This window comes from Protopterus annectens, chromosome 10.part0, assembly GCF_019279795.1.
Source record: "Protopterus annectens isolate FY-2018-M chromosome 10.part0, PAN1.0, whole genome shotgun sequence".
Classification (NCBI taxonomy): Eukaryota; Metazoa; Chordata; order Ceratodontiformes; family Protopteridae; genus Protopterus; species Protopterus annectens.
Genome location: NC_056744.1, coordinates 296,872,088 through 296,886,467, shown reverse-complemented (window position 1 = coordinate 296,886,467; position 14,380 = coordinate 296,872,088). Strand labels below are relative to the sequence as shown.

Genomic DNA, 14,380 nt, shown 5'->3' with positions numbered 1-14,380 from the left:
ATTAAAAGACAGCAAACAATTTCTTGAACAGCTTTATATGTATTTGTATTCTACAGAGTTTTGTGATTTTGATTTTTTTGTTACCATGGATGTTGTATCTCTATTCACCATGATTCCCAATTCAGAGGGGATAGAAATGATGAAAGCATTTGTTTTAAGAAATAGTGAATATAGTGCACAACACCTTGACCTTATATGTTTTTTTACTAGAAATGACTCTAGAACACAATGTGTTTATTTTTGAGCATCATTATTATTTGCAATTGGCTGGCGTAGCTATGGGCACTCCTTGTGCCCATAGCTACACCAACCTTGTAATGGCAGAATGGGAATCTCAATATATTAAATGCCTAATCGGGAAGAATATAGCATTCTTTTGTCATTTTGTAAACGATCTTTGCCTTTTATGGAAAGGAACTGAGGCAGAACCTTTGCAGTTCTTTGATTATGTGAACACGAGTCAGTTTCCTGAAGGTTACTTTTGAATACTCTTCTGAGCTTTCACATTATCTGGATGTATAAATGAGGGATAAAGAAGATGGCAGCATTTCCACAAATGTTTATAGGAAAGAATGTTATATACCTACTTACCTGCATAGAGATAGTATGTATCAGAGACATATATTCCCTAATGTTATGAAAGGACAAATGGTACGTGCTTCAAGGCTAACAGCTGATGATACACATTTTGAAGAGAGCTTGGTAAAACTCACTAAAGATTTTGAACATAGGGGTTATGAAAGTATTACGGTTCATAAAACAAGTGAAGCAATCAGGAAGAAGAGGAAGAATCTTGGTAAACCTTATTTTTCCTCACCCCAGCGAATAAATGTTTTAAACTATAGATCTAGAGATAGAAATTTTTTTTAATTTAACATACAGTAGTGAAGTCAATGTCTTTAAGAATACAGTTGGTAAACACTGGCATGTTTTGCAAACTGATGAAAATACAGCTGCAATTCTTGGAACTAAGCCCTCTTTTGTTTACAGGAATAAAAAATCATTAAGAAGACAGTTATGTTACCCTAAACATGAAGGGCAAGATATGAACCATATACTGAAAGGCAATAAGACATGTGGCACTTGTAATTTTTGTACTAGTATAAATGAAGATACAAGCTTTATACATCCTGACTCTGGGTATAAGTTCATGTTTAATGTTAAAGCAGTTTGTAACACCAAACATCTAGTATATTTAGCTAAGTGTATGACACGTAGAAAATTTTATGTTGGCAAGACCAACAGACGTCTTCATGAACAGATAAGAGACCATTTATATTGTATTAGTAAAAGATACAGAGTACAGTGCACTTGCTAAACATGTAGCACAGGAAGGAGATCAGCATAAATTCGCCTTTCAGGTATTGGAGGTCACCAGGACTGATATGAGACTAGGTGACATTATTAATAATACTGAACGCAATGAAACTAGATGGATTCTTAGACTCAGAGCGCATAAAGGCTCCGGTCTAAATGATGTGATCCCCCTGAAACGAGAATTAAAGAACAGGGGTTTGAGAAAGTAATTTACATAATATTTATACTACATTAGTTAATATAACATATAAATATATCTAGACTTTCAGGACATTCAGTGTATAGTTGGATTTTTTAAGTTTTTATGTATCTTGTTCATACACATGTTTCTTACGAAGGATCTTTTTTACTGTGGTTGTCTTTTTAAACAGCTCTCTTCCTGAGCACATTTACTACTTTTTTACATATTACATGACTAATCATTGTTAATTGATGGAGTATTTAAACCTGCATTTTTTTGATCTTTTTGTGATCTGAAGAAGCAATTGTTTAAATTGTGAAAGAGCTCATCTCTTTTTTTATTAAACTTTTTGACTACATTGGATTTGGAATTTTGTCTTTTATCAGCCGTGGAACTGCACTTCGCTTGTTTTTTTACATGTTATGGAACATGTCAAGCTGCATGAACGTAAATTAATACAGCAGAAGAGGGTGAAAATACAGCATGACTGTGTGGACTTTGAAAAGAGACAAGTTTTTACATGGCCCAAATCTAGACTTGCACAGCGTAATACCATTCAACATGTGGCTAAACCTGAAAGGAAGGGAATGAGAAGTGTACCTACAACTTTAACAGAAGATTTAAGCATTCAGCTGAATGCCGTGAGTGAGGAAGCAATTCTGCAACCTTTACCCAATGAGGAGTCCAATTTATGGTCTCCAGCCTATGAGGGAACTTCCCCTTACACTACAGCAATCGGAGAGATCATCGGAGAAACTGAACGCCCATTCAGGGAAACTGGTGTGTCTTCTGAGTTGGTGGTGAGACCGAAAACTTCTACAATAAATAAGCCTTCTTTTTCGTTACCTATGCCCACCAGAACAAAAAGGAAGCAGTCGTTAGATGGCCTAGATCCCCGGAAGAACAAGAGAAGGAATGAGCCGCAAGATGTCAACACCATACAGAGAATGTGGAATAATATGAAACTGACTTGATCCGGAACATTTCTAAGAGGTACTTAACTGACAGTGAACGTTCTGTATTAAACAGAGGTCTTTCTTTTATTCCTGCTCAAGCTGCTGATATAGCAGATGTTTTAATTGATTGTAAATTGTTTTTACGAAATGTACAACTAAAAATAATGTTTGGCAGTAATGAAAAAGCAGAAAATAATTTTATTTTTAGAAAACCTAGTTTGTATTCACCTCAGAATCATCCGTTACTGGATATTTTCTATAGACTTTGTGAAAAAGAAATGTATGAATATTTCAAATGTAAGAACAAAGGGAAACGTTTTGAAAACCTAAATGAGGAAGAGAAGCATGCATAGAAATTATTAGAAATTGATACAACCACAGTAATACGACCAGCAGATAAGGGGGGTTTAATAGTGATTATGGACAGGCTGTATTATTTTCAAAGTATGAATGAAATGCTACAAGATCAGCACACATTAATACATGTTATTGATATTAATGAAATTAGAAATAGAATGTTGAATGCCCTAATGGACTGTGTAACTAATGATGTCATAGTAAAGGATTTGTTTAGATATTTTATGATCAACCACTTGTTCCATCTTTGCAAGGGTTACCCAAAATACATAAAGATCCCTATGTACCACCGTTTAGATCTATAGTAGCTGGTGAGGGATGGCTAACAGAGCCGCTATCCATTTGCGTTGATAAGCAACTAAAATTGGTGCTACAGGACCATGAATACATCCTACGGGATAGCAAACAATTTCTGCAGGAATTGCATGAATACACCAAAGGTGAAACTAATAGAACAGGGGAGATTTTGTTGGTAACCCTCGATGTGGTATCACTGTTTACAGTGATACCCAATAAAGATGGAATAACAATGGTTACAATTTTTTTGATTAGGAAGAAGGCTTTTTCTATGGAACAGATAGTTATAATATGTGATCTGCTAGATATGATTTTGAACTGCAATGTATTTGTGTTTAATGAGAACTACTATTCACAAATGTCTGGCGTAGAAATGGGCACTCCATTTGCGAACAGCTACACCAATATGGTAATGGCAGAATGGGAACTAACACAGATGTTAATACATCCTCTAGCAAGGTTATGTATACAGTTCTATGGACAACCTTTTTTTATTTTATGGAAAGGGAATACAATACAGCTTAAAAATTGTGTGTATGATATCAATAGAACTAATGAATTTTGAAAATTCACTGTGAAGTACTTAGCTAGGAGCACTGAATTCTTAGATGTTGAGATTAATATTGATGCATCAGGACAAATACATTCTGATAGATATAGAAAGAGCTGCCAACGTGTGGCCTATGTCCACAGAACAAGTATGCACCCCTCCCCTACATATTTGACAATGTTGTCAGAGGACAACCCATGAGATGTTCCAGACTAGCTGACAGAGATAGTCGGTATGAGATAGATATTAAAAAATGTGAACTGGGGTTATAATAAAGAAAAGGTAAAGAAAATCTGCCATGACACCAAACAACTTAAAAATGATCAAGCGAAACCCCACTTCTCAGAGTACAGGATGACAGGCAATAAGAGAATGAATGACAGGAGTAGTAGTCCCTTCTGTTTTACCTATACTAGGGATAACAAGATATTGAGAGATATTTTTGAAAGGAAGTGGCACATTCTCCACTTAGATAGTCAAGTGGCAGAGTTAGTAGGTAAAACAAACCATGGATGGCATATAAAAATATGAAGAATTTGAGACGTAGATTATGTTATCCCAAGATGGACTCACAGTTGACCAGTACGCCACAGGGTATGGGTACAGTTAAGTGTGGTCAATGCAATTTTTGTGAATACATTTATGAAGGGACAGAGTTTATACATTCTGACTCAGGGTGAACTTATAAGTTGGAGGCTAATGCTAACTGCAACTCCAGAAATCTGGTATACCTTGCCCGCTGCTGCACTTGTGCATCATTTTACATCGGAAAGACAAACAGAAGGTTAAGGGAGAGGATCAGGGACCTTATGTATTGTCTTAGGAGGGGATATGTATAAAGTGCTGTAGCCAAGCATACATTAGAGCTTGGTTGTGAGCACCATTTTAAGTTCAGTGTCTTAGAGATCATGAAAGACAACATGAGGTTAGGGAATATTACTAACATCACTGAAGAGAGAGAACTTAAATGGATAATAAAATTTAGTGCACATTTAGGGAAGGGTTTAAATGATCATATAGCCATCACATCCAAGTTAAAAAGTAGGAGGTTAATGAAATAATTGATATTATACAATGTCTCCCTATTAATATTCAAAAACGTGCACGCTGATTGGCCAGCCCAACCAGCGTGCCCATTGTAAATCCCACAATATACCAATGGAAAAAGGACCACACCATGTCGTCGGTTATTGCTTAAATAATTTACAGTAATTTACAGTATTTTATTACTTTTGTTCTGTATTTGATACAGTTTCTATTGTTTGTGCTGCCTTTATGTAACCTGGTAATGAAAGAGTTATTTGATGTTGTAGCATAATGAGGACTGACTTGTGACTGGTCTATTTAAAATGTATTGGGGGTTAAAAGCAAGATGAATAATGTTTTATTTCATTAAGGTCTGAGGAAGCAAACATACTGTTTGTGAAAGCGCTTACCTAATAAACGTTTTTACAGAAAGACTCTGAGCTTGGCGTTATTTGGAGACTTTGCCATGAGCAGCTGGAAATAATTATCTGCTTTTAATTTACTTGGTGTGCTACTATCCGGCATCGTTCTTCTGTGTGGATTTTTATCTGTTTCCTATAAAATTCCAGCTACAGAGCAAAGCCTTGCCAATCTCTATCACTGGCAAGACAATCAAAAACCAACATCTATTCTGTTCAGTATATCACCAAAACTTGACTCTATCTGGTTCATTAACCTCAATCAAAATGACAGTCTAGAAGCAGACATATGGGTATTTGGCTACATCCCTTATCTAATTCCCAACAACATATTCAATTTACTAAGTCAAAAGTTAATAACTTCCTCTTTCTGGCCAGGAAATTCTCTGATCTTCTTTTTCCATAGCCAGAACAGCAATAGGCAAGGGGGCCCTACTTCTAAACATGGAATTTGGACTCCTATCATTTCCTCAGCTTCACAAACTATATTATGTCACTCCTGACTATATCTAACAGCATGTGCAGATTTATAACCCTTTCTCCCAAAACAGAACACTACTGCAGCACCCTAGCAAAAGCCAAATGGGTATACATACCCCAAAGAACACCCTTCCTCATAGGATCTTCAAAACTGTTTTTACTTACTTACCTTTTGTTGACCAAATTAGAGCCACTAGGCTAGAAGACTCTTTTCAGGGGAGCCCTGGGGCAGTATTTATCACACAGGAAAGCTTCACCTTTTTTGCACAAAGACTGCCACAGAGAATCCTCCCACTATACAATTTAAGATAATTTTCTACATCCATCCTCCGTAAACCTTCTTCCAACCCTAACTTCCTCCTACCTTCCTTTCCTCCCCGCTACATACGATCTCATATCTCACTTCCTCCTATTACCACATTACTTAAACACATTCTGAATGATGTAAGCTCTTTATTCTTTGCTGATGTGAATATAATTGTATCCTTATGCCTACTGCCAAATTTACAATTTTTGAGATGTTAACTTTCACTGTTCTATCTTTTACTCGTTTCGTTATTGCATTGATTATGTTTTTTCTTTTGCTGTGCACTGTACACCGTAAATGACAATTTATATAACTTGGTGGAGCTTTTCTCCCTTGGCCTCTGCTGAAAAAGGGCTACTCAGTCGGACAAACCTGGTCAACAAATGTAAAATAAAAAATAAATAAAATATCCATGCCACCTACTATCCATCCTCACTAATCTAAAATTCACAAATCATTTTCTCTATACTTGCTTCCAAAATATGAGAATCTATCCCAAATCAAATTAAATCAAATTCATAGTGCTTTAATACATTCTGGAAGGAGCTCAAAAGCCACCTCTTCTTGCACATCCAACATACCCGACTCATACAGGGTGTCATCACTTAGAGAATGCAATCCCACTACATAAAATTAGATCATCTCTCCCTTTTATCAGCCAGTGCTGTCAGAGTGCTCCACTTCATTCAGTACCACCCACCTTTCATTCTTCGTAGTCACTCATCAAGACACCTGAATTTCTCCCTTCCCATTCTTCCCTTCCTCCCCTCATTCCTCTCCTTTCTTCCTTAGTCCATACTTTTTGATTTACAACTACACCTCTCACCAAGTACCACTGGACTTATGGGCAAAGAACATAAGTCTATTTATAAATGCTTTCTCCTTGGCGCATTACATTCTTACAGTGAACCTTTTTTAGTCCTGTAAGTCGATTCCATCATCCCAGGCTCTTCTCAATGAACAAATCAGCTTACCTTAATTACCTCACAACCATTTCAACTGTCATCGTCACTTTACTTTGTTTCAGTTCACCAACTCACTTACAGCCAGATGTAAATATCTGACATACTATTCCACATTTAAATGCTGTTTTGATTGCAATTATTTAACTTTTGGTTGTAAACCTTGAGGTGAGTCTGAAACTGGTCCAGATGAACCAGTGGTCTACCTCTGTCAACAAATAAATAAATAAATATTTTTGAAAACAATATGCGTCTGCCATGTATCTACAGTAAGCAACCATGTAACACTTTTCAAATGCATTGATGAAAACAACAAAGCATAGTTAAGCTACTTCTGTAAGGGGATAATATTTTCTATGGAGGGGAAAACATGCAAGAAATTTGAAATCAACTTCTGATAGATGGATTTAAGTATCTGAGAAGGCAGCAAAAACAAATGCACAAACAAAAATAGCATTAATACCCTAAAATATTAAATTGCATCAGATAATCACAATTCAAGCTTTATTTGCATCCTTATTATAGCCCACTACATTACCTATTACAAATATTTTATTCATATATCTGATATTAACAAATTGTGCAGACATGCAAGATTCCCATACATTTTTTTCAGTGAGGCATAAATATGTTAGTGCAAAAACACATTTGTAAAAATGAAGCAGATTCCACATCATCGACTATGGTACAGGTTTCCATTACTGCACACGAACACAGGGCATGTACTATATATCTGCCTGAAGATCTCAACCATTAGTCTAGATCAATCTTGTTGAAAAGTCAAGCAGAATTGGATTTTCATATACTACATTGGAAACATGTTAATAACTTGTACTTTCTTCTTCAGATCTAAAATCATAACTGTCTGCAGAGTTTCCACTCTTCAAAAGTCATTTAAGTATAATAGTCAGGTTACCTGAAAACTTGTCCACATACTCCAGAGGAAGCTTGAAAATCAACTCCTGTTCAAGCTGCCTGGACAGTTTTGCATTAGGGATGTGTTGATCAATCAGAGATGAGAGGCTATCTGTATCACAGGTCTTCATTACATGCATACTGAAATAAAAAGAAGAATGTTCCCACTGTTTCTGTGATTTAAAGTTTGCTATTTTCTCATGTCTGTTACTTTCATTGCATTTCTAAAGGAAAATTTTGACTGAGATCAATAGACCTTGACAGATAATGAAAGGACTGAGTTACTTACATAGGAAAATTCCACAAAAATACAAACAGCAGTAAGGAAATGTAATAACATTCTGAATGCAATGAAAAATGATACAGCAAATACATATAAAATAAGGTACAGAATACACATCAGCAGCATAAAGACTACATTATCATGAAGGAAGTAATCAGGGATCTGGGGACCCAAGTTGATAGTAATCTCTCCTTTGACAAACACATTGCCAAAGTGGTTAGAAAAACCTTCTACATAGCCCACCTTATCATGAAAGGATTCACATCTAGATCAAAGGAGGTCATAGTGCCCCTTTATGCAGCCCTAATTAGGCCCATAATAGAATACAATGCCCCTTTTGGGATGTACCTAAACCGACACCTGCAGCAACTAGAAAGACCCCAAAAGTACAAAAAGAGTCAAGGGACTCAAACAGATGCCACACGCGGCTCGGTTAAAAAAAACTCCAGCTGTACTCATCTGAGTACCGCTTACTTAGAGGCGATCTATGCCTGACATATAAAGCTATGTCCAACCCGGAATTAATGAACTTGCTCCACCTCAGAAAATCCAAATCCCTTAGAACTACGCGCTTGAGGGATCTGAACCTCAGCACAGAAATAAACAGAACATGTTGGAGGGACAGACTCATAACCCAGAGGCTCCCCTTGCTCTGGAATAAAATCCCACTCCATGTTAGACAAAGCCCCTCACTGACTCTCTTCAAGAAAAATCTAGATGAGTGGATGGGGGATCGTAGGTTTACCCCGGGGATTACTTCAGTGTCATTATTAGACAGAGGCACGGTAAACTAACCTCAGTAAGGGCTCAGTAAACTCGAATCAAAGGGTGGCGAAAGCCAAACACACTCGGGCTAGGCTTATAAATGCCTCAGGACAGATAGCCTAGTATGAACCTATGAACCAATTACAGGACACAAGGAAGTAAAAAGCAGACACACATACAATTATGTGAAAAATTAAGCATCTGAAGGCAGTACATGATCAGAACTCTGGTTATACTAAGGCACTTTTAAATTAACTAGATGCAGTTCAGCTATGTAAACACTCACTCTAAAGAGCAGAAAGGCATCAATACTGAGCATACACACTTTATGAGACAATAAGATATTTCATAGCTATAGACAGAAAAAACAATATTCCATGTCCAAAATCACCTTAATTAAACATTAGATATAAAGTCCCTTTTTTCAAAAATGACCCGGGAACACTATGAGGTTAAAAAACATGACTCAAGCCACTCAGTAGGAAAATGCAGAAATGAACATAGTAAACCCTAAAATTACATGAAGAAGCATATAAACAGGACACTGCCTTAATACTGTAAAGTGTGAGACCTTTTTGATGCTGAGCATGGCCCTGAGCTGAGACAAATCATCCAAGGAAAAGCTTAAACAAACATTTTATTTTATTTTTTTATTTTATCTCTTTGTTGACTAGGTAAAGCCTACTGGATAAATTGTCCCTTTTCAAGGGCAAGCCAGGATCACTGTCTGATTGACTGACTTGCTTAGACACACACACAGCAGGCAAATGCATGTGGAAGGAATCAAACTCTGCACTTTGGGCATAGGAAGCAACTCATTAACAACTAGGAGGAGTCCTGGATCAGCTAGGAAAGGGAACACTAGCAAATTGCACTACCTCAGGTCATTTGTAGCCATGAATAACACCTTATGGAAGAAGACCTTTGTAAAAGTGCTAGAAGCACAGAAAAGTCCAAAAGGGAGCAACTTGCATTACAAATGCTTTCGACCTGCAGCAATGTATGGAAACCTTCTGTATGGTTTTTAGATGCCAATATGCCAAAAGGCATCCATCATATGTAATGACATCATCCCATGGAAGTAGTTGTATCAAGGCTTGAAGAGCAGACATTTTGAAAGTTCACACAAATGAGGAGGAGGATACAATCTCTTACATCCAAAATCAGATAAGACTCTCTGCAACCTACACTTGCTAAAAAAGTATATTTATGTAACACGCTGGCTATAACATTAGATATATTAAAAAAAGGCCACTGTAACAATAAATCATAACACTACTGACTGCCCAACCAGATTTTTATAACTGGATTTCCACAGCTACTTTCCCTCATAATTAAGGTTAACACTAGCCTAGTGCCTGAGGAGGTAATGATGTACAACTAGAAATACTGGAAGGCTGCCGAAACAACAGACCAAATTCACCAAAATGACAAAACAAAAAGTTTTAGTTCCAAGTTCAACATAAAAAAGTCCAGAAAAGATTTATTTGATAATCCAAAACAGGTTTATTTGATAAGCACTTTCATTCTTCTCATAAGAACGTCTTCAGATAAAACAGAAACTAAAACTACACATTTATACTGTTTAAAATACAAGTAATTCAAAAGGACTGAAAAAAAATCCAAAAACACCCCCGTTTGCACCAGTCAAAATAAACCAAAATAAATTATTCATGAGCTTGCAGTGATACATAAAATAACAATGCAAGTAAGTAGCCATAAATTTAAAAAGTTAATGAAGAAACTTAAGAATACTAGATGCATTATAAAATGTTTTATAAACATATTAGACGTAATGTAACATATGGATATATAGTGCTCTATCTTTCTAATGCTTTTAATTTTAATAAGGAGCTAATGGAGACATGGTCATTTAAACCTGGCCAGTTGCCTGCGTTCAAATGTAACTGCCAATAAAGTTCACACTTTTCTAAAATGAATGACCAAGCTCCTCCATGCTGATCTGTTTTATTACTGTCAATTACCACAAATTAAAAAAATAAACATTTTCAATAATATCTTTACTCAAGGTTTTGGTTTCCTATTTTGTTCTAATGTCATATAGGTGCTCGAAAATTCTATTTTTTTAATTTACGATCAGTTTTGCCTATATAATAACAGCAACTTTTGCAACAAAGAGCATAATTAATAACTTTCTCAGATGCACAATTGTATTTGCCATGAAGTGCAACTTCTATGTTATTTATGCACACACCACCTTCGTGTATATGCTTACAGAAGTTACATGCACCACATTTTCTCATAATACCATCTCTTTGGATAACAGAGATTTTTCAGGTTCTTACCCTTTGTGGATACAACTATGGGACGTTCACCCACATGCAATCTATTGTTCCTGTCATAACTCAAAATTGTCCAATTTTTCCATAAAATATTCTGAAGTTGGTAGCTGTCAAAATCGTTATAAAGGAACTCCTATAATTCTTATGATCCCTAGAACTGTTATTAGAGGTGTTAGGCAATTCCCTTTCATTAAAAAGGCATATACTCCTTTCATTATTAGCCAATAGAGGAAGAAAATAACCTCTCTCTCTTATTAATTACTTCAACCATGATGTCATCAATAAATTTAGTAAGCTCTCCTTGAAGACATTAACTTGAGGTTATCACATTCATCCAAAAATGCATTCATACTGGACACCATATGGGCTGCCTGTACATACTGCCCTTTAACAATGTCTTTCCTTTGTTTTAATGGATGTGCGCTACAGAAATGCAGGAAAGCATTAGAATATGCTTCTTTCCTGACTATTTTAGATAACCTTCCATTCTGATAACCTTTAAACAACCAAACGTCTAGGAAAGATACATTGTCAACATCAATATTGCGGGTGAATTTTAAAAAAATGGTGGTAGTGTTGATATGAGAGAGAAATTCTTCTATTTTGTCCTTTGGTCCGTCCCATAAAATAAACAAATTGTCTAGAAAGTGGCTATAATCTTTAAAATAAATTGAAAAAGCAGAAGAAAAAACATTTTTTCTCCCACTGCAAAACCACAACATTCATATATAAACCCTCACATGCTGATCCCATCGCTACACCCTCTTGTTGAACATAAATCTCGTTGTCAAATAATATAAAAGTATTCTTTAACACCAGTTCCATCAGTTGAATAAAAAGTAAAGCATCCCCGTTTTTACCATTTTCTCGTATAAAAATTCACTAAACCATTCAATTCCAATCCTACGTGGTATCACAGAGTAAAGAGCCTTAATGTCTATAGTAACAAAAATGTGCTTATCTTTAAAAGGTATTGTATCAATCATTTTTAAAAAATGTCAAGAATCTTTACAAATGTGGGCTTCATTAAAAATAAGATCTTTCAATGTGATGGATCCCTTTGTGTCCACTACAGGGTGCATGGGGGTTGATTGAGGTTTTTGTGAAGTTTATGGACTCCAAACATTACAGAAACCCTTATATAAAGTACTGAAAAATAATTCAATTCATTTATGGTAACAGAACCTTCAATAAATAAGTCCTGAAGCTGACTTCTTATTTTGTTATATGCACAGTTTAATTCATTAATAGATGATTTCATGTATGCTTTGCCATTTAAAATTTCTTTTATCTTGTATAGTCAGAATTATTCATTAATACAACGCCTCCCCCCTTGTCAGGTTTCATGATTCTAACATTAGTTAATTCTTGCCTGATTTCTTTTAAATTTAAGTTTTCACCTTTGTTCAAATTCTGTCCAACCATCCTTCTTGGTTTTGAAAAGGTGCTGATATATATATATATATATATCAAGTTCACATACCCTTTCAAACATCTGAATGGTAGGGTGAAGGGGAGGGTTTTAAGTGCTGGAAAGGGTTAGAAGGTTAATAAAATTGTCAGAAGTGTGATTTTGGAATAATACATTGAAATTTAATTTACGTGTATACTGTTTCAAATCCATCAGTACTGTAGCAATACCAATGCAGTTGTGTAGTACAAATGTAAAACCTTTTGAAAATAAGTCACAATGTTTCACATCAGTAGATAAGAGAAATTAAACACTCTAAAATCTCCTGTAGAATTCACTGATATCTCACAGGGTGGCAATTTAAAAGTAGGTGTGTCATGCAAATAAGAACAAGACATAAAATTAGATGAAGAATCAGAAATACACTCTGTGAGATCAACGAATTCTACAGGAGATTTTAGAGTGTTTAATTTCTATTATACAACGACCCCCCATTAATATTCAAAAAAACATGCACGCTGATTGGTCAGCGTGCACATTGTAAATCAGAGTTATAGTAATGGGAAAAGGTCCGGTTGCCCAGACTTTTTCCATTACTATAACTCTTTTTTTTTTTTTTTACAGCAACAGAGAACGCAAGATCTCCGTTGCCTCACACTGTCTCGCTATGCTAAACTCGTTTAACATAGTGAGACAGTTTGTAAAAAGCAATGGAGATCTTGCTTTCTTCCTTGTTAAATGGGTTTAACATAGTGAGACAGCTTTAAAAAAAGCAAGGGCTCCGTTGCTTATTTTAAAGCTGTCTCGTTATGTTAAACCCATTTAACATGGCAAAACAGTTTCTTTTTACAAATTGTTTCGCTATGTTAAATGGGTTTAACATAGCGAGACAGCTTTAAAAAAGGAATGGCTCCGTTGCTTTTTATAAAGCTGTCTCGCTATGTTAAACCCATTTAACAAGGCGAAACAGTTTGTAAAAAGCAATGGAGATCTTGCTTTCTCCGTTGCTTTTGCTCACAGCTCTGATGTACTGCGTAGGCATACGCATGCGCAGTACATCAGAACTGCCACAGAATACCAGACAGTTGCGGAAGGGCAGCAAGGAGGCATTATACAATGCCATTATTTAAGAAAATTAATTATTTTTTTTCTTAAATAATGTCATTGTATAATAGCAATAATCCACTTCTGGGTGTGGGTAATGCTGGATTTACCCACGGTTGGCATTGTTTGGTCACTCGGGCTTCGCCCTCATGACCAACCCACGCCAACCGTGGGTAAATCCAGCATTACCCACACCCAGGCGTGGGTTATTGCTATATTCTTTATCTATTGATGTGAAACCATCTTGTTTTCTAGTTCTTCTAAGGAAGAAGAATGAGATAAAGATTAGATACATGCAGAAGGTAAAGTACACAAAATAATAGTGGAAGAAATAAAAAAGCAACGAGAGTTAATATGAATCCCCTTTGAGAGTGATGAAACAGAATATGAGATTTACAGCTGCGGTCATTAGGACAGGCACTTAATGAGTGACTGAAAGAATGGAGAAAGCAATTAAATAAGAATATAAAGGTTTTAAAAAAGAAAAGGGATGAGAAGGTAATGTGTAATGAAGAACTGGAGACCAATTTCATTAACTGGTACAGCGTTCACCTCAGATAATGGAAGATAAGAGAGAATGGAGATCAATTTATTAATTACCAAAAGTAGTAGTTGAAAGAGAGTGGAATAGGTTTATAGCCTTTACAGATTTAAAGGAAGTAAAGAAAGAACCTTTGAACACTGTATATAGGAAATGATGGAACTTAAAAGAAATATTAGAAAATGACAAAAAGGCTGTTATTACTA

The 14,380-nt window shown here is 35.8% G+C and overlaps 1 protein-coding gene across 2 annotated transcripts in view; it reads right to left on the bottom strand.

The window, feature by feature from the left end:
- The window catches only part of LOC122813052 (cholesterol transporter ABCA5-like), a 2,390,735-nt gene that overhangs the window by 1,122,712 nt on the left and 1,253,643 nt on the right, over window positions 1–14,380 (bottom strand). For both annotated transcript variants that reach the window (XM_044085171.1, XM_044085172.1), the window contains exon 17: window positions 7,769–7,908. In XM_044085171.1, coding sequence (XP_043941106.1) covers window positions 7,769–7,908 — 140 coding nt within the window. The remainder of the gene's footprint in view (window positions 1–7,768; window positions 7,909–14,380) is intronic.